The sequence below is a fragment of the Polypterus senegalus genome, chromosome 8, assembly GCF_016835505.1.
Source record: "Polypterus senegalus isolate Bchr_013 chromosome 8, ASM1683550v1, whole genome shotgun sequence".
Lineage (NCBI taxonomy): Eukaryota > Metazoa > Chordata > Cladistia > Polypteriformes > Polypteridae > Polypterus > Polypterus senegalus.
In genome coordinates, this window is record NC_053161.1 from 159,941,314 (window position 1) to 159,960,699 (window position 19,386).

Below are 19,386 nucleotides of genomic sequence, written 5' to 3' on the forward strand. Positions count from 1 at the left end.
GTTGCACTGGGTTTCTTAGGGTACAGTGCACATCTTACATTTTTTACAAGATTTAAGAAGGGACTTTGTGCTCAGTACAGTTAATACTATTCCCAAGCTGCCCAAATTGTAAAAGCTACTGACTTCATTTCAAAGACAAGTGTGTATGTATATTTTAGTATGCCAAAAGCAAGTTTGCAAATTTGGGGGATGGAAATCGATGGAGTGAAGTAATGTACCGTAGTGAAAGTAATAGTACAATAGTTTAGGAAAAAGGGTTCTATATATTTCAAGCAACAAACAAAAGAGAAAAGGGATGTACAGTGGTCAGTGCTCAATTCATTCATTAATTGCTGGATCATTGGAATCATTGGAATATTGTCCACGTTGTACCTCAGAAGATGTAGTAACAGTCTGTTCACACTCTGCATTAAAACAGACAGAAGGTTTTTAAATAATCAAACCAACATAGGACACCTGTGCAGATTGTTTGCTTCAACTTGCAAGGCTTAATTTACATTAATTGCTGCAAAACTTCTTTAGATTGAAACCTCTTAGTTTTTTTGTTGGAGAAGGCCCATTTGTAATATTCTGAAATTTCCATTTTTTCACTTTTTGCCAGCCTAAACTTTACCTTTAAACTCTGGAAGTTTACTGCTTACCTTTTCACTATTTTAGGTTATTCATTGCATTTCAACTGATTAAATCTGAAGAAAAACTGGAAAAATTGAGGTGTTCTAAAATGTTTGACCTGTAGTGCATGCATACAGCAAGAGAGAGAGAGTGGAATTAGAAGAAGGGATTAACAGAAATTATTAAATATTTACAACTTTGATGTGAGGCCAAGTGTACATTAACAGACTAGCTGAAGGATGTGATGAGTCAGAAGCTGGTACTGAACTAAAAAGCTTATAATTCAAAGTTAAATGCCATAAGCACCTAGTTTTTCTGCATTTTATCCATTGGCATCAATCACATGGTAAAAGATATTAGTAATGTCACTTAAATGTAGAGTATCTTGAGCCGTCACCTTATCGTGGTGGAGGGGTTTGCGTGTCCCAATGATCCTAGGAGCTCTGTTGTCCGGGGCTTTATGCCCCTGGTAGGGCCACCCAAGGCAAACTGGTCCTAGGTGAGGGATGAGACAAAGAATGGTTCCAAACCTCCAATGAAGAATAAAAACTGTGGACGACGTTTTCCCTTGCCCGGACGCGGGTCACCGGGGCCCCCGTCTGGAGCCAGGCCTGGGGGTGGGGCGCGATGGCGAGCACCTGGTGGCCGGGCCTGCACCCATGGGACTCGGCCGGGCACAGCCCGAAGAGGTAACGTGGGTCCTCCTTCCCATGGGCTCACCACCTATGGGAGGGGCCAAGGAGGTCGGGTGCAGTGTGAGTTGGGTGGTGGCTGGAGGCGGGACCTTGGCGGTCTGATCCTCGGCTACAGAAACTGGCTCTTGGGACGTGGAATGTCACCTCTCTGAAGGGGAAGGAGCCTGAGCTAGTGTGCGAGGTTGAGAGGTTCCGGTGAGAGGCGCCGAGCAGGTGTGGACATACTTATTGCCCCCCGACTTGGAGCCTGTGCGTTGGGGTTTACCCCGGTGGGCGAGAGGGTGGCTTCCCTCCGCCGGGTGGGGAAGGGTCCTGACTGTTGTTTGTGCGTATGCCCGAACAGCAGTTTGGAGTATCCACCCTTTTGGAGTCTCTGGAGGGTGCTAGAGGGCATACCTTCTGGGATTCCCTCGTTTTGCTGGGAGACTTCAATGCTCACGTGGGCAATGACAGTGAGACCTGGAAGGGCGTGATTGGGAGGAATGGCCCCCCCGATTTGAACCCGAGCGGTGTTTTGTTATTGGACTTCTGTGCTCGCCACGGATTGTCCATAACGAACACCATGTTCAAGCATAAGGGTGTTCATATGTGCACTTGGCACCAGGACACCCTAGGCCTCAGTTCGATGATCGACTTTGTGGTGTGTCGTGGACTTGCGGCCATATGTCTTGGACTCTCGGGTGAAGAGAGGGGCGATCTGTCAACTGATCACCACCTGGTGGTGAGTTGGCTTCGATGGTGGGGAAGATGCCGGTCAGACCTGGTAGGCCCAAACGTGTTGTGAGGGTCTGCTGGGAACGGCTGGCAGAGTCCCCTGTCAGAAGTAGCTTCAACTCCCACCTCGGCAGAACTTCAACCACGTCCCGAGGGAGGTGGGGACATTGAGTCGAATGGGCCATGTTCCGTGCCTCTATTGTTGAGGCGGCTGACGGAGCTGTGGCCGTAAGGTGGTCGGTGCCTGTCGGGCGGCAATCCCAACCCGTTGGTGGACACGGCGTGAGGGATGCCGTCAAGCTGAAGAAGGAGTCCTATAGGACTTTTTTGTCCTGTGGGTCTCTGGAGGCAGCTGATAGGTACCGGCAGGGCAAGCGGAATGCGGCCGGTTGTTGCTGAGGCAAAACTCGGGCATGGGAGGAGTTTGGAGAGCCATGGAGAGCGACTTTGGACGGCTTCGAGGAGATTCTGGTCCACCGTCCGGCGTCTCAGGAGGGAAGCAGTGCAGTGTCAACACCGTATATGGTGGGGATGGTGTGCTGCTGACCTCGACTTCGGGGCGTTAGGGTCGTGGGAGTACTTGAAGACCTCCTCAATCCCACTAACATGCCTTCCAATGAGGAAGCAGAGCCTGGGGACTCTGAGGTGGGCTCTCCCATCTCTGGGACTGAAGTCACCGAGGTGGTCAAAAACTCCTTGGTGGCAGGGCCCGGGGTGGATGAGATCGCCGGAGTTCCTTAAGGCTCTGGATGTTGTAGGACTGTCTTGGTTGACACGTCTCTGCAACATCGCATGGACATCGGGACAGTGCCTCTGGATTGGCAGACCGGGGTGGTGGTCCCCTCTTTAAAAGGGGACGGAGGGTGTGTTCCAACTATAGAGGGATCACACTCCTCAGCCTCCCTGGAAAAGTCTATTCGGGGTTCTGGAGAGGAGGGTCCGTCGGATAGTCGAACCTCGGATTCAGGAGGAACAGTGTGGTTTTCGTCCTGGTCGCGGAACAGTGGACCAGCTCTTCACCCTTAGCAGGTCCTGGAGGGTGCATGGGAGTTTGCCCAACCAGTCTACATGTGTTTTGTGGACTTGGAAAAGGCATTGACCGTGTCCCTCGGGAATCCTGTGGGGTGCTCGGGAGTATGGGGTACGGACCCCTGATAAGAGCTGTTCGGTCCTGTACAACCGTGTCAGAGCTTGGTCCGCATTGCGGCAGTAAGTCGAGCCCGTTTCCAGTGAGAGTTGGACTCCGCCAGGGCTGCCCTTTGTCACCGATTCTGTTCATAACTTTTATGGACAGAATTTCTAGGCAGCCAGGGTGTTGAAGGGGTCGGTTTGGTGGACTCAGGATTGGGTCACTGCTTTGCTTCATCAGGCCGTGATCTTCAGCTCTCTCTGGATCGGTTCGCAGCTGAGTGTGAAGCGGCTGGGATGAGAATCAGCACCTCCAAATCCGAGACCATGGTCCTCAGCCGGAAAAGGGTGGAGTGCCCTCTCAGGGTTGGGGGGGAGATCCTGCCCCAAGTGGAGGAGTTCAAGTATCTCGGGTCTTGTTCACGAGTGAGGGAAGAATGGATCGTGAGATTGACAGGCGGATCGGTGCGGCATCCGCAGTGATGCGGGCTCTGCATCGGTCTGTCGTGGTGAAAAAGGAGCTGAGCCGTAAGGCAAAGCTCTCAATTTACCAGTCGATCTACGTTCCTACCCTCACCTATGGTCATGAGCTATGGGTAGTGACCGAAAGAACGAGATCGCGAATACAAGCGGCTGAAATGAGTTTCCTCCGCAGGGTGTCTGGGCTTTCCCTTAAAGATAGGGTGAGAAGCTCAGTCATCCGGGAGGGGCTCAGAGTAGAGCCGCTGCTCCTCCGCATCGAGAGGAGTCAGATGAGGTGGCTCGGGCATCTGATCAGGATGCCTCCTGGGCGCCTCCCTGGTGAGGTGTTCCGGCACGTCCAACCGGGAGGAGGCCCCGGGGAAGACCCAGGACACGCTGGAGGGACTATGTCTCCCGGCTGGCCTGGGAACGCCTTGGGATTCTCCCGGAAGAGCTGGAAGTGGCCGGGGAGAGGGAAGTCTGGGCTTCTCTGCTTAAGCTGCTACCCCCGCGACCCGACGGATAAGCGGAAGAGGATGGATGGATGGATGGATGGATGGTATCTGCAAAGACAGACTTTCATATGACCTCTTAAATTCTTATCCTCATCAATCACTGCTGTAACAGATCAGAAATGTAAAACTTTTACAGTACAATATAATTTGTGTCGTTTATATGTTTGGTTTTACATATGTTGCCAGATAGGCTTGCAGAGGCAGAATAAAAGTTTGTGTAGTTTTGGTGACAGTAAGTGTCATCACTGGAGACCAGTTTGACAAGGTCTTCACAGATATATTGTCACCCGCCATCCAGATTTGTTCAGCTCCTTCTCCAGTGACTTCAGGTGCTTCGTCCCCTCATTACTCAGCCCAGTGTGGTGTACCCTGTAGAAAAGACAGAAATGCAAGTTATATAAACATTGGGATGTCATTTCCCTTGAAGATCACAGAGTCAAATCTCTTAGTTTTATGCCACTCTCACATCACTTTCCAAGAATCCCTAACAGCGTAATTGATTGTCTAACAGGACCGTAAGTCAGGTTGGCTCTTAAGGGTGAAGGACACACATGACCACCTTAATGTCACTGTCAGATCACTGAGTTGACTTCCAGGTCATCAAAGCTGGACTGCTGCTTGGCTTGTTCATTTTTCACTTCACTTAAATTGGTTTATGGTTTATTTTTTAAGAGATTTATTATTTTGAAACAATGCCGACAGATTTTAATGTCCTTCCTTATCAGGAGCTGACAGTGCTGTAAAGATTTATTCATGGCAAAGAAAATCAATTAAAAATTGCAGACAGAGAGAGAAGTAAAGCATAAACTAAGCAGGGTAGTTCTACTAACTAATCATGGCACCAGAGCTGATTACCACATGCAAGTCAGAATTTCACTGTACCCTGTGAGCATGGCAATAAGCACCTGGTAAACCCAATATTTTTCAGTTGGTATTTTACATTCATTCTTTACATCCTTCGTCCTCTTCTCACTTTGTTGATTTCACTTTTTTGTATCTCATGTGATCCAGAAGTGACAGAATGGCTGCCATTTTGAGAACCTCATCTGTTCCTGGGATCCTAGTGTCACAAAGCCAATATGTGTCACCTTACTCTGTTTCTTGTTAGAGTTGTACAAAATGTTCTATTGACAAGTTCCCTAAGAAATTTGAGTATATGACCTCCTCTAATTAGAACCACTTGTCTTCATGTTTATGAACATTTGTTTAATGCTTTACCAACTTAAATGAATATCTTCAAATGTTTTAGTAGAGCAGAGGGCCATGTAATGAATAAAGAAAATGTACACATAGACAGATGAATGAAAAGATTGAAATTAATGTTAAAATCATGTTAAAAATCATCACAGTTCTCTAGCAGACAGTGTACACAAATGATTAAGAAGGCAACTGCAATGTTGCGTATAATGATATCCACGCAATATAAAATATAAATCAACAGTATCAGTATATATGAAGCCTGGAATCTGGAATACTAACCTCAGTTTTGGTCTCTATATTACAAAAAAATGCCCTAATGTCTTTATTGAGCCTGATCACAAACTTGGAGAAAATCGCAAGACAGGACAGGTAAGGAAAAATTAGCCTCATGGTCAAATTCATTCATAGTGAATGTGCAACTCACTCGGCAAAGGATGGTAAAACATTTAAGAAGCACAGTATTTAGAAAATCAAGGTTATTCTCTCATTAAGATGGAAATACAGTACAGCAAGGCAGATCATTTTCCATATCTGCCATGTTGGATAGCTTAATTATATTGGCCTGCTGAATACACACATCTATGTGGATGTCCATCCATCCAGTATCCAACCCGCTATATCCTAACTACAGGGTCACGGGGGTCTGCTGGAGCCAATCCCAGCCAACACAGGGCGCAAGGCAGGAACCAAACCCCGGGCAGGGCGCCAGCCCACCACAGGGCACACACACACACACCAAGCACACACTAGGGACAATTTAGAATCGCCAACGCACCTAACCTGCATGTCTTTGGACTGTGGGAGGAAACCAGAGTACCTGGAGGAAACCCACGCAGACACAGAGAGAACATGCAAACTCCACGCTGGGAGGACTTGGGAAATGAACCCAATTTTAATGGTCTCGGAATGAATGGCCTCCCTAACTGGTTAATACCAAGGCCCACCCAAATGGCAGTTTCAGACTTCTCTGTTGGTGCGGACACGACCATAAAGTAGTAATGCCTATAGAGGCCCTGTATCCTTACGTGACATGGTCTCACTGGCTTTCCTTACAAAGCTTTTAGAAACAACTGGGTGAGCAATATGGAAAATGCAGTTAGAGAGGTGTCGGTAATTGATACAAGAAGTCTCCCAGGTTTCCATCCACTTTAAAAGATAAAATGGAACATAGACTTAAAAGAAAACAGTTTAACAAGCTTCTGGTGATGTCAGCCCAAACGTAGAATAAGGGTCATAGATCGATAGATAGATAGACATTATGTAAAATAATCAGAAGACAGATATGAAAGGCACTGTAGGAGACACAGTTGTGAAGCTGACCATTAGAACATCAGATAAAATGTAGACGAGGACAATCCATTCAGACCAACAAAGCCAATCCTTAACTCCTCTAAAATAACATCAAGTTGAGATTTGAAGGTCCCTAAGGTCCTACTGTCCACCACACTACATGATATTTATTCTATGTGTGAAGAAAATCTCTCTCTTTGTGGAAATTTTACCCTTAACACGTTTTGAACTGTGTTCCTGTATTTCTGTTGAACTCATTTTAAATTTACATCCTGTATTGATGATGTCACCCCATCTCCATTACTTAAACTGAAAAGGTTCAACTCCTACAATTTATCTTCAGAGCTCATAACCTGTAGTTTTGAAATCAGCTCTGTCGTCCTCTACTAGGCTTTCTTTTTTGTAATCTGAAGACCAATCCTGTACATAGTACTCCAGGTGAGACCTCACCAGTACATTATATAACCTTAATCATAACCTCCCTAGTCTTGTATGGCACACATTGTGCTATACTAACCTAACATTCTATTAGCCATCTTGATTGCTTCTGTATCACTGTCTTGATGTAGATAGTGACAAGTCTAGTTTGACTTCCAGGTCCTTCTCATAAGGAGTACTTTTAACTTTCAGACCTCCCATTGTGTATTCAAATCCAACATGTTTGCTTTCCACACATAAGACTTTGTATTTACTCAAAGCGGTTTAAATGCAACTACCAGCTCACTGGCCCTATCAAAGTTTCCTTCCACCACCCCAATCCAGACCTTCACTCTGCGCTCCAGTAGTGACTAAACCCCTCACAGAGTTTCTTCTTTCATGTCTGTATGTACTCACTTACTTCTGACTTATCTGTAGACCTAAAGGGCTGTCTCTCTTTGTTCAGAAACTTTGTGTTGGCAGATACAGTATGAAATAATATTAGGATGAATGTTCAATAATGTTGGAGGATGATATCAAAGGTCTTAGAAGGGGGCAATAATGGAAGAACAGGTAACATATTTAAATATAGAACTTACTGTACACAGTGTATTGATAGGTTAGAAGAAATAAATCTAACGACCATTCCTTGTGTAGAGAATAGAAACCTTGTGCTGATGGTGCTGGATTTGATGAGGCTAACAAATAAAAATGTAAAAAACAAAGACTATGATACAAAGAGAAATCCATCCATCCATCCATTTTCTAACCCGCTGAATCCGAATACAGGGTCACCGGGGTCTGCTGGAGCCAATCCCGAATGCGGTCACATGTATCCACTTGTGCGATTGTACACAAACAGCCAACAGCGTTCGTAAGCATTAGTCGGAGTCCAGATACATGTGTTTATTGACGTAATTTCGGTCAGTGCATTGATTTATATAATTTATTTTGATAATCGCTATGGAAGGAAGAAAAGGTAACGAAGGAAAAGAAAGCGATCATTATTGAAACGAAGAAGGAAATTGTGCGGAAATATGAGGGTGTCGTTCGTGTGACCAATCTTGCTAATATGTACATCATGTCGAAATCAACTATCTCGACAATTTTACAAAGAAAAGATTTGTATAAGGAAGCTCCTTCCAAACAATAACCACCTTCCATTTCATTCTCCTCCTCACTTCCTGAAAGCCAAAGATGTTAACTTAAATGGCGAGTACAGTATGAAATTGTTGTTTCTGGTAGGCTAGGCACTTTTTATAACTTTTTGGTTAGTACATTACAAAAATTATTGGTATTTTTTGTAAATTATGCACATTATACAACCCTTTTTTAAGTGTTGCTGTGGGAGGTTCGGAGTGCATTATGGGTATTTCCATTATTTCTTATGGGAAAAATAGTCTTGACTTACAACCAACTTGAGTTACAACCAGCCCTCACGAATGAATTGAGTTTGTAAGTCAAGGGTCCACTGTAATGTAATAATATGATAACTGCCCAAGTAAAGGATCTTTAAAACACATCCTCAGTTGTACCTCAAAGGCCATGGGGAGGGTTACTATTGCTAGTGGAATAAACCAGGTGCTGACAGTCATGACAGACACCATCTGCATTAGAGTAAGACTACCCCACCCACTGAAGCAGGGCAGTTGCTTTAGTTAAGGCAGAGGAGAAGCTGTAGCTGTGGGCAAGAGTGCCAAGAGGGGTTCTTATTTCCACACAAGAAAGTCAGCTGAAGATTGAGCTTGGGGAGCAATGCAACTTTCCAGATTCCATATTTGGCTACATATTGTCCTAATGTCTGAAACAGCAGGACATGTAGTTCTGCTGGAACTAATGTGTCCCTGGAAAGACTGGATGGAGGAGATATATTAGAGATAGAGGGCCAGATACACAGAACTGGTAGGTGAGTACCTAAGGCATCACAGGACAGCACAACAGGGAAACCATCAGGAATATCAGAGAGACTGTGGAGAACCTGAAGATAGCTGTAGATCAAGAGAAGGGGATCTATGAACAGCAGGTGCACTTAGTCATAATTTAAGGCTTGACCAACCTCAGTGAGGGTGTACAATTGTCAAAATACCTGAAACACCCTGGGTGCAATCACTGATGTTATGATGAAGTGCATCACAAGATGAGTTAAATAACTATTGTTGTTTTCTAAAATCCTTTGTTCAATCTGTGTCTGTTTTCAATGATACCACAGCAGGCTCATTTAAATTGATTTTAAAAGCCATGCATGAATTTTAACAGTCCCTAATGGGCAGAAAGTTAAAGAATACCCTTCTTTCTCTACTTTAATAGGAAAGAAACGTGCATACAGTATTTGTCCAGGGAAACCCAGCATTACTATAGAAACATACAACTAGATTTTACAAAGACAAATTAGCCAATGGGAATCATAAAAAAAAGATAATTCATCTCAGATTGAGCCAGATTTGAGTGGACACTGTGTCATTATTCAATGAAAAATAACACGTCACAAAGAAGTGATTAAGACAGCCTCAAAACTGATGCATAGCTAATAAAGTTTGGCTATGTATCATAAATAACAGTTTTAACCTTATATTAAATGTAATAAATTTTTATAAATTTCAGTATTGTATTACTGTACCATCATGTGTCCTGAAGTCAGCCTAGCACACACATTTGCCATGGATGTCTGAATGTTGTGACTGCAAAAAGCCAGAATTATATCATCTGTCAAAAGCTGCATGAAATCTTACAGTTAATACCTTGTTTTTGCATTATCTTATATAATACGCCACCGTGGCTGTCCATTTGTCTGTCCAAGATTTTTAAATCATCTGTAGCTCGCAAAACTGTTTGACCTATTGACCTGAAATTTGGTACACACATACTACGTGACCTCTACTGTCCGCCTTCGGGGTGATGATTTTTATTACTCTTTTAATTTTTTATTTTATTTTATTGTAGAATCAACTCTCGGCGGCGCATGCGTACGTCACTTCTTCTACCTCTTCATATCTTAAATCATTCTTGGGGCAGATGGCACTTAAATGAAAAATTAAGAAAAACATACTAAGTAATTGCAACACAAAAACTGACTTAATTAGTTTTAGCGCAAAAAGTTGCCAACGGAAGAAGAGAAGAAGCGGGCCGCTAGACTGGAGAAAACGCATCAGCATCAACCTCTGAGCAAAAGAATGCTAAACATACAGAGAAAGAGGACGAAAACAATAAGTCAAGTGTATTTACTGCATGTTATCGTGCAGTCCACCATTACTGGTATGAAATAAAAGAGAAGACTACCACAAGAAAAGGCAAGGATTTATAGTTTTGAAAATTCTCAAAGGCATTGATAAAGAAGATACGGTCAGATTCTTTCAATTAAATGGTGAGCCCCATGGTCAAGTACACCTGTGGAAATTACTGAAGACTTAAGCTGGGAAGCAGTTCTTCACTTAAAGAGTTGTGGGAATCTGAAACAAACTTCTGACAACCCTAATATTAGGACAGCTTAGCTATTAGCTAAACAACGAACAACAAATGGACTGAATGCTTTCCACTGGTTTGTCAGATTTCTTAAGTTCCTTAAATGAATGTACAGAAAAAGGAAAAAATATTTAAAATATAGAGGGAAAAAGCAGTTGATAACAGGAAACAACAAATTATAGGATATTGAGGTCAGTCATAAGAGCAAACTGCTTACCCGAGGTGAGAGTTCAATGTGTTTGGAAATATCTCTGGAGCAACTAGATGAGAACATCATGGAACATTGCCCTCTTGAAAACTTGAACTTAAGATTCAAACAGTGTTAATATAGTGCATGAAGGCAAATATCTTCTAATTATAGCTGAACCAAAGTAACTAGGAAATAGGGCTAAAGCACACAAATGTGAGTACTGGGAAAGCAATGGCTGAGAAGGGAATGTGATGAGACACAGGGATGAGGTGGGGCTTCATTCTGAAATAGTATACCTACTAGTATAACAGGTTTTGTATTATGCCCAGTAACTGTCATAATTTGGGGAGTGTAGGAATGATTTTTTTTATGATTTACATTGCCATGCTTTATCTCCTGGGACACCTTAGTTTTTGCCCACTGTTGGTTGCTATGGAGTGCAGACCCAGGGGTTGCATAATGAAGAAAATCAGAATGCCACTTGAAAGATCAGTATTTTAGATGTGTCTGTAAAGGTGCTATTTAGATTTCCTGGTTCATGACGTTTGGCTTCTGTTCCTTACTTTGATTCTTTACTTATGATTTTTGATCAGATGAAAGATAGGATTAATTCTTGGTTTTGACTTCTGGCTTATCTAACCTTTCCTCTCCCAGTTACTTCCATTCATTCTATTTGCCTTAACTAGTTGAAGGCATAACAGTAACTGATTATCCATTGGCTAACATTGTGCTTCATGTGATATCAACATTTCAGAAAGTGCACTGAGAGACATGTAAAGCTAAAGATTGAAAGTTAAAAGAAATTAAAAAAAAAAACGTTATCAGAAGAAAATATGTCCCATATCTTTTCATATTTGAGATGATTCAACAAGCGCTGCTGCCTCGCAGTTAGGAGACCTGGGTTCGCTTCCCGGGTCCTCCCTGCGTGGAGTTTACATGTTCTCCCTGTGTCTGCGTGGGTTTCCTCCGGGTACTCCGGTTTTATCCCACAGTCCAAAGACATGCAGGTTAGGTGCATTGGCGATCCTAAATTGTCCCTAGTGTGTGCTTGGTGTGTGTGTGCCCTGCGGTGGGCTGGCACCCTGTCCGGGGTTTTTTTCCTGCCTTGCACCATCTGTTGTCTGGGATTGGCTCCTGCAGACCCCTGTGACCCTGTAGTTAGGATATAGCGGGTTGGATAATGGATGGATGATTCAACAAGCAGAATGTCATTTCACTCATGCAGTTTTACAAACTCTTGCTTAATAATCCTGGGGTATTCCAGGTGTGGATATATACATAATATATTTATTTAAATAGATATTAATGTAATGATGGAAGGCAGGTCCACAACTCAAATGCTGAGAGTTTTCCACTTTCATTTATGGGGGTATTATCAGAAAGTGGTTTATCTATTAATATATTAGTAAAAATAGATGTGTTTTGGACATTATAACCAGATAACTTGACACATGCATTATGCGACACGAGTGACATGAGATTTTTTTCATGAATGCTGATATTATAAAGGGGCATCTCAATAGTACTAGGGTGTTGTATTGTGTTAGCCATTATAAATGTAGTGAGAAGTCAAGCAAAATGACACCTTTTATTGGCTAACTAAAAGTGATTACAATATGTAAGCTTTCGAGGCAACTCTTTGTAGTAAGCCAATAAAAGGTGTCATTTTGCATGACTTCACACTAGGTGCATCTCAATAAATTAGAAAATTTAATTTATTTCAGTAATTCAATCAACAAAATGAAAATAAATAAATGCTTCAAATATATCATTTTGCATGTAATGAATCTATATAATATACGAGTTTCACTTTTTGAACTGAATAACTTAAATAAATTAACTTTTCAATGATTTTCTAATTTATTGAGATGCATCGTATGCTGTGATCCACCATTTCTCTCCATAGAGGAATATTCTACCAGAAACTTATCTCCATTCTGCGTGAAACAAGAGATCAACATTTTTGACCTATCACTTCAAGCTACATGGGTAAGTAACCTATAAAAATAACATTTTCAGCGGGAGTTTTCTACAAGTAGTGGGTCTTCTTCAGGTCGACTCCTTATTTGAGGACTGTGGTTCACATGCAGTTTTACTGTAGCTGGTCTGGGACAAGAGTGATTCGTTGAAAAGAGATCTGCATAGAACTTTACCATCTCTAACATAACACAACAGTCTATCTTGAAGTAGTCACATGGGATTTAAACGCATTGTTTTGCATGTTTTTAATACTCATATTCATAGAGCCAACAGGAATAAATCCAGAAACGTCATACAAGTCCGATGTTTTCTCACCTCAGTTTTTCTAATTTGCAGTTTGTGCTCTTCAGGGGTTCACACAGGAGATGTACTCCTGAATCTCCCAGGTTATTCTGTCCCAACTCCAGCTTAGTCAGACATGAGTGTTCATCAGAGAGAACTGAGCTGAGAGCCTCACAACACTCATGGGTAAGATGGCATGAGAGCAACCTATGAAAACGAGGAGACAGGAAGTAAAGACACAGAGATTCATTAAGGGTAAGCACTTGAAACAATTCTGATGTGCAGACGACAGACTAAAGACAGACACTTAACAAGCTTGATTCTTTATGAACTGTTGAACTGTGGCCTAAATTTCTCACATGTGATTGAATTATTAGAGATGGGGTCAGTGTGTCTTTAACACTTTGAGGCATTAATTACTCTTAAAAACATCTTTCTTTCTCTTTCACAATCACACATTCAGTGTCCACTCACCCCAGTCTGTCCAATTTACAGTTTACATTCCTCAGCCCCTTACACAGTAGTTGCACTCCTGTATTCTTCAGGTTATTGTATCTCAGCTCCAGGTAAGTCAAACATGAGTGTTCAGCTGAGAGGGCTGCAGAGAGAGCTGAACAACATCCAGAGGTCAGACTACACCTGAACAGACTGCAGAGAGGAGGAGTAAATAGAAACATGAAATGGGAAAGTTAGTGCAGTGCAATTAACAATTCTCATTAGGACATACTGAAAATAAAAACTCAGCTCTGACCATACACTCTGACCTAGAATCCTTAACTGTGATTTATTTATCTGCATTTTATTCATTCTCTTTAATATTTGAAGTTTTAAAACCTTCAGAAAAAATAATAGAATTCTATCATGCACACATGCTCACTGCTTCCTTACCCCAGTTTTTCTAATTTACAGTTTGGGCTCCTTAGCCCATCACATATCTGATCCACTCCTGAATCCTCCAGGTTATTTCCTCCCAGCCACAACTCAGTGAGTCGTGAGTGTTCATCAGAGAGAACCGAGGAAAGAGCTCCACAGCATCCAGAGGTGAGACCACATGAATTAAGCCTGTGGAAATGATGAGAGAAAAGAGGTAAAGACACTGAGAGTGAATGAGAGTGAGCATTAGAAGCACCAATGTTCGTCTGATAAACACTGACAAAAAATTCAATTCTGACCTCTCATATGAGACCGCAGACAGGTCCAAGCTCTTCACATCGTATATAAACTCCAGATTGTATTTTTTATTTATAGTTATAACAAACAATTTACAAAATTGTAAATGGGGACACAGTTGGAAACTTGTTAAGGGTAAATTTTACACAAAGAACGATAGACACTTGGAATAAGCTACCAAGTAGTGTGGTAGACAGTAAGACGTTGGGGACTTTCAAAACTGAACTTGTGGATAGGACTGGCGAGCTTTGTTGGGCTGAATGGCCTGTTCTCGTCTAGAGTGTTCTAATGTTATAAGAAAAAAAAAGTGTATTCTTTTTACAGTCTTTAAATTATACCTTTGTAATTTAAAATTATCTATCTATCTATCTATCTATCTATCTATCTATCTATCTATAACATGAGAAAGGAAAAATCATTATTAAGCTATAATGTTATATGTATTAATGTACAAATATACAATAAGCTATTGTTTAAACTGCCTCTGCTAAATACATGTAAGCTAAAAAGTAACTTGCAACATTTTTAAGAAAACTGCTGAACTTTTAGTCTGTTCTAAAAAGAAGACTGTTAATCGGTTAGGAAACGTCTGCATGTTTTGTCTAATAAGCAGCAAACAGGTACTTTCACTTCTGCTTTATTATTTTGAACCAAATGATGTAACCCTTGGGCATAGTACTGAACCCCCCAAACTATTGTGTAATCTTGTCTCATGCTAAGCTTGACTCTGAAGTCTGTTATTAAAAGGAACTCACCCCCCACAAATTTGGGTTTTTTGCTGGTTATTGTCATAGCACTAGCTGACAGGACCTGCAAAGAGTCTCTGCTCAACAAGAATTAATAAAGAAACTGTTATATTTTTCTTCTGATCAGTGTCGGTCTGCTGTTTCCCTTGAACCTTCGACCACAAACACTACTTTAATGAAAATAGGTTAATGGAAAGTTTCTAATCTTGTGTTTTAAACTCATTCATAGATCAATGAATAACAAATTAATAAAAGTGTTTTTCTTTCTCTATCACATGCACACATACCCACACACTCAGTGTTTCCTTACCCAAGCTTTTCTAATTTACAGTTTCTGTTCCTCAGTCCCTCACATAGAAGGCGCACTCCTGAATCTTGCAGGTTATTGTCATTCAGCTCTAGCTGAGTCAGGCGTGAGTGTTCAGCAGAAAGAGCTGAAGAGAGAGCCACACAGCATCCTGAGGTGAGTCCACATGACCACAGGCTGAGAAGAGGAGAGAAGAACAGAATAAATGACAGAGTCAGGAGAAAAAAAATACAAGCAGTAAATAAAAACTCAATCCCGATTTCTCATGGGACAACATAGGATGATCAGGAGTCTTCACACAGAATTTAAACACATTTTTTCTGTACTTTATACAGGCATACCTATGAGGCCATTGAAAATAAATGCGTAAAATGTTCTCCTATTTCCTCACCCAAGTTTCAGTAATTTGCAGGTATTCCATCCTTTACACAGCAGATTCACGCCTGAATTATCTAGTTTATTGTTTCCCAGATCTAGCTCAGTCAGTTGTGAGTATTCACCAGAGAGAACAGAAGAGAGAGTTTCACAACTTCCAGAGGTGAGACCACAGTTAATCAGCCTGTACAGATGAACAGAGAGATTGAGAGGAAATAAAATGTATTGAATTTAAACACCAGTTATAGATGTGATGTCCATGTGACAAATAACAGAGAAAAATGTATACAGACTGCCCTGAACAGTTCACATCTCAATTAGAAACAGGACTTTATTCTAATTTTTTTTTTACAATCATGCCTAAAACAGCCATCGAAAATCAATTTATAAAACACAATATTTATTTACCTCAGTTTCTGTAATTGACACTTTTGGTTCCTTAGACCCTCGCACAACAAATGTACTCCTGAATCCTCCAGGTTATTGTTATTCAGGTACAGTTCTGTCAGATGAGAGTGTTCAGCAGAGAGAACCAAGGAGAGATTCTCACAACATCTAGAGGTGAGACCACAGCAGGTCATTCTGTAAAGAAGAGAGAGGAGGTGAAAACACTAGCAGTTACAGAAGACTGAGATTCCTTGATGTTAGTCAGTTGCAGATCCAATTTTTCATTCCCTTTTAATTTGTGCATTTACTTGATAAAAAAAGACAATTATTGCAGCAGTGGGGGCCATTGAGTCAACCCTTCATACCCTGGAATAACACCATGAATGCAAAGCATGCAAAAAAAACCCTTTATTAACAGGAATAAGCTCCTGGGACCTCATGTATAAATGATGTGTATGCACAAAAATATTGTGTATGCCCATTTCTAAGCTAACATCGCGATGTATAAAAACTAACCTTCGTGTAAAGCCACACATATTCTCATACCATCTCAAACCATTGCGTACGCAAGTTTTGGGCTTGTTTTGCAAACTGGCGCCACCCAGAGTCAAAGCAGTGCTGCTGTTCTTGTGTGATTTCCCTTTATTTTTAGATTCACATCCCTGACGCACCTTTATCAAATACACTGAAATATTGCAAATACACTGAAATATTGCATATCATTTAAAGTACCTGTAACCATATAATAGTGCACAGAATGGCCAAACTATTCCAAATGCCATAGCTGCTTTAGCGTTGTTACTCTCAGTGCACCAGTATTTTAACCAATTGTATCTGAGTATGGAATCACAGCCCTACAACAGCAGATCAGAAAGCTCTACAGCAGGTTGTATCAAGAGCAGAGAGAAATATCGGAGTACAGCTTCTAGCACACGCTGCCTCAGCTATGGGAACAGTCTATTTGAACTTCACTCATTCGGCAAATGCTTCAGACCCTTTCCTGTACGGACCTTGCAATTGAGAAACAGTTTCATCTCAAGGGCTATTAACACACTCAATCAGTCCATCAAACGCTACTTTTAGAACTGTTTATACTTATAAGTAAAATGAACTCACTGTCAACTTGCACTACAATTGTAATATCGCACAACCTGAGCCACTAATGCTTTCATATTGTATATTTTTCATTGATTTTTATATATTATTATCATTATTATTATTATTGCTGTTGTTGTTGTTATTTTACCATTTTATAGGAAAAGAAGTTTAGGGAGGATTTGCAAATTGAATCTGATTGTACCATACAATAACAATAAAGGAATTCAATTCATTTCAATAGAAGAGTGCATATTTACAGATGAGGACTACTGGCTTCTAAGTCGATTTAGATTTCCAAGCACTATCTCCTTGGAGTTCTTGATATCTTTTTTAAGATGAATTGCAGTAAAGTATACTGTATATATATTACAGTATACAGTAATTAAACATATACTATGAAGATATTTCAATGTTGCTCAAATGTTTTGAAGAATCGGCATTTTAATCTTACTGACGGCTTGACATTTATCAAAGAGCTGATTGTGTGGTGATTGGTTACTTGGAGAAAGAAAAGCAAGGACAGGAATTGGGGGTTAGAACATTTGAGAGAGGCAGTACTGCTGTAATAATTTTTTTTTATGTCACGCATGGCACAACAAGTATCTTGCGGAAGGCAGGAACAATCTCTGGACAGGGAGGCAGCTCGTCGCTACTACTGCACCACTGTGGCTCTATATTTAATGCATGGTTTAATTCATTTCATCATAAAAATGATATCAAGTATACATCATAGAATTTAAATTGTTGAGAGAGCTGTATTATCATGAATGTAATGTATTCTGTGTCCTGTCGGCACGAGAAAATGCCCGTTTAAGAAGCACGTAGTTATTCACACACATACAGCACCTAGAAAAACACATAGAATATGAAGCATTTAACATGCCACTTTAGTTACAATGGGATTTGAGAAACTCTATTAAATTAAACATTGATTTTAAGATGAAGTTTATGCCATTCTACTTTAATGACAAAATGAAGTATGTGGTTAAAGTGGAAATTTCAACCTTTTTTTCCACTGTGTCCCTGTTTTTTTTTTCTTTTCTCTGTACCCTAATACACTTCCATATGACACTTAGACGGTGGGCTTTGACCTAGCTTTTCATGGTAACTTTGATATCTGACCACTTATTTATTTCGGGCACTGTGTGACTTTCTGAAGTTGATCTTTTGAGTTTCTCTGCCACTCTATGTCACTCGATCAACTTTCCTTTGTTGTTTATATCACTGCTTAAACCAACAAATAGTACGTTTTTCCTTGCCTCCATTGGTATTCAATGAAATTCTTCTATTTTCCCCATGCTTTTGCCATTGTCTTTTCACCGAACACTGAACATAAGGGGCTATTTATATTGATTTGCATATTCAAAGAGGTGTAATTCTGGGAGGAAACGTGGTGGGGTGGTAGGCGTGAGCATGATTGTTACATTTCATGCTGACTGGATTTTATGTAGTGGAAGAACATGGAATTTAGCACACACGCAGATTTATGCATCTGGATTTTTTTGTGCACATGCACATTTCTGTTTTTGTCTATATGCCATGTGTTAGTGTGAATTCTACGCACGCCATTATACATGAGACCTCAGGTGAGAAGATAAAATACAAATGAACAGAATGTAAAACACCAAACCCGATGGCCTACTGGGCTGTAATGTAATGTCACGTGCCCTGTCTTTGTGCTCGATTAGCCATTCCATTTGCAGACCACAGTATCAAAAAAACATCTCCCCCTTGTCTCCTAACATCTCTGTCTTTCTCCAGACCGTGGTGTCTCTATCCCCCACCAGATAAATATATGTTCAGATCTCCTCCTAACCCTGAAGACTAATGCAGTGTAACTTTTTGCCCAGTTCTATAATCCTGACCAAGATCAAAAATGGTCTTCCATGGCTGCAGGAACACAACACTAGAACTTTATCTGGTGGTTCCCTTTACCCCAAGATTTCAGTTTGCCTCAAAAAGCCAAATATCCTTAGCTGTTTTTTTCCATTCCTAGATTAAGCATTCTATAGTGGTGTGAACAGGGCACCATCAGTTGTGTTTCATTGTCCTCCAATAGTTTTTGTGTATGTCTCCCTCCAGATTCCTGCTTTCTCCCACACTTGATGGTTGGTTTACCTGTTATCCCTCTTGAACACTCTACACACATCCAGGACTTGCTGCCCCATAGTGGTGTATGGGATTCTCTAACAAAGCTCAGATTAAATGAACCTATTACATTGTGAGAGGTCATATTACTCCCTTCTGTTGATGGAGCTCTGCTTTGGCTTGACTGCCTAACACTCTTAGTTTCCACCTGAACTGAAAAAAGTATTTCACATGGTGGGAACCCTGGCTGGGTACTGTACACTACACTTTG

General features: G+C 41.2%; 1 protein-coding gene across 2 annotated transcripts in view; it reads right to left on the minus strand.

The window, feature by feature from the left end:
- Positions 1-4,248: 4,248 nt before the first annotated feature.
- LOC120534432 (cytolytic toxin-beta-like) overlaps positions 4,249-19,386 on the minus strand; it is a 33,110-nt gene continuing 17,972 nt past the window's right edge. For both annotated transcript variants that reach the window (XM_039762005.1, XM_039762004.1), the window contains exons 5-11: positions 15,951-16,124; positions 15,559-15,726; positions 15,171-15,344; positions 13,833-14,006; positions 13,419-13,592; positions 12,978-13,151; positions 4,249-4,495 (exon numbers count right to left, since the gene is read on the minus strand). In XM_039762005.1, the coding sequence (XP_039617939.1) occupies positions 4,396-4,495; positions 12,978-13,151; positions 13,419-13,592; positions 13,833-14,006; positions 15,171-15,344; positions 15,559-15,726; positions 15,951-16,124 (1,138 nt within the window). In that variant the 3' untranslated portion in view covers positions 4,249-4,395. The remainder of the gene's footprint in view (positions 4,496-12,977; positions 13,152-13,418; positions 13,593-13,832; positions 14,007-15,170; positions 15,345-15,558; positions 15,727-15,950; positions 16,125-19,386) is intronic.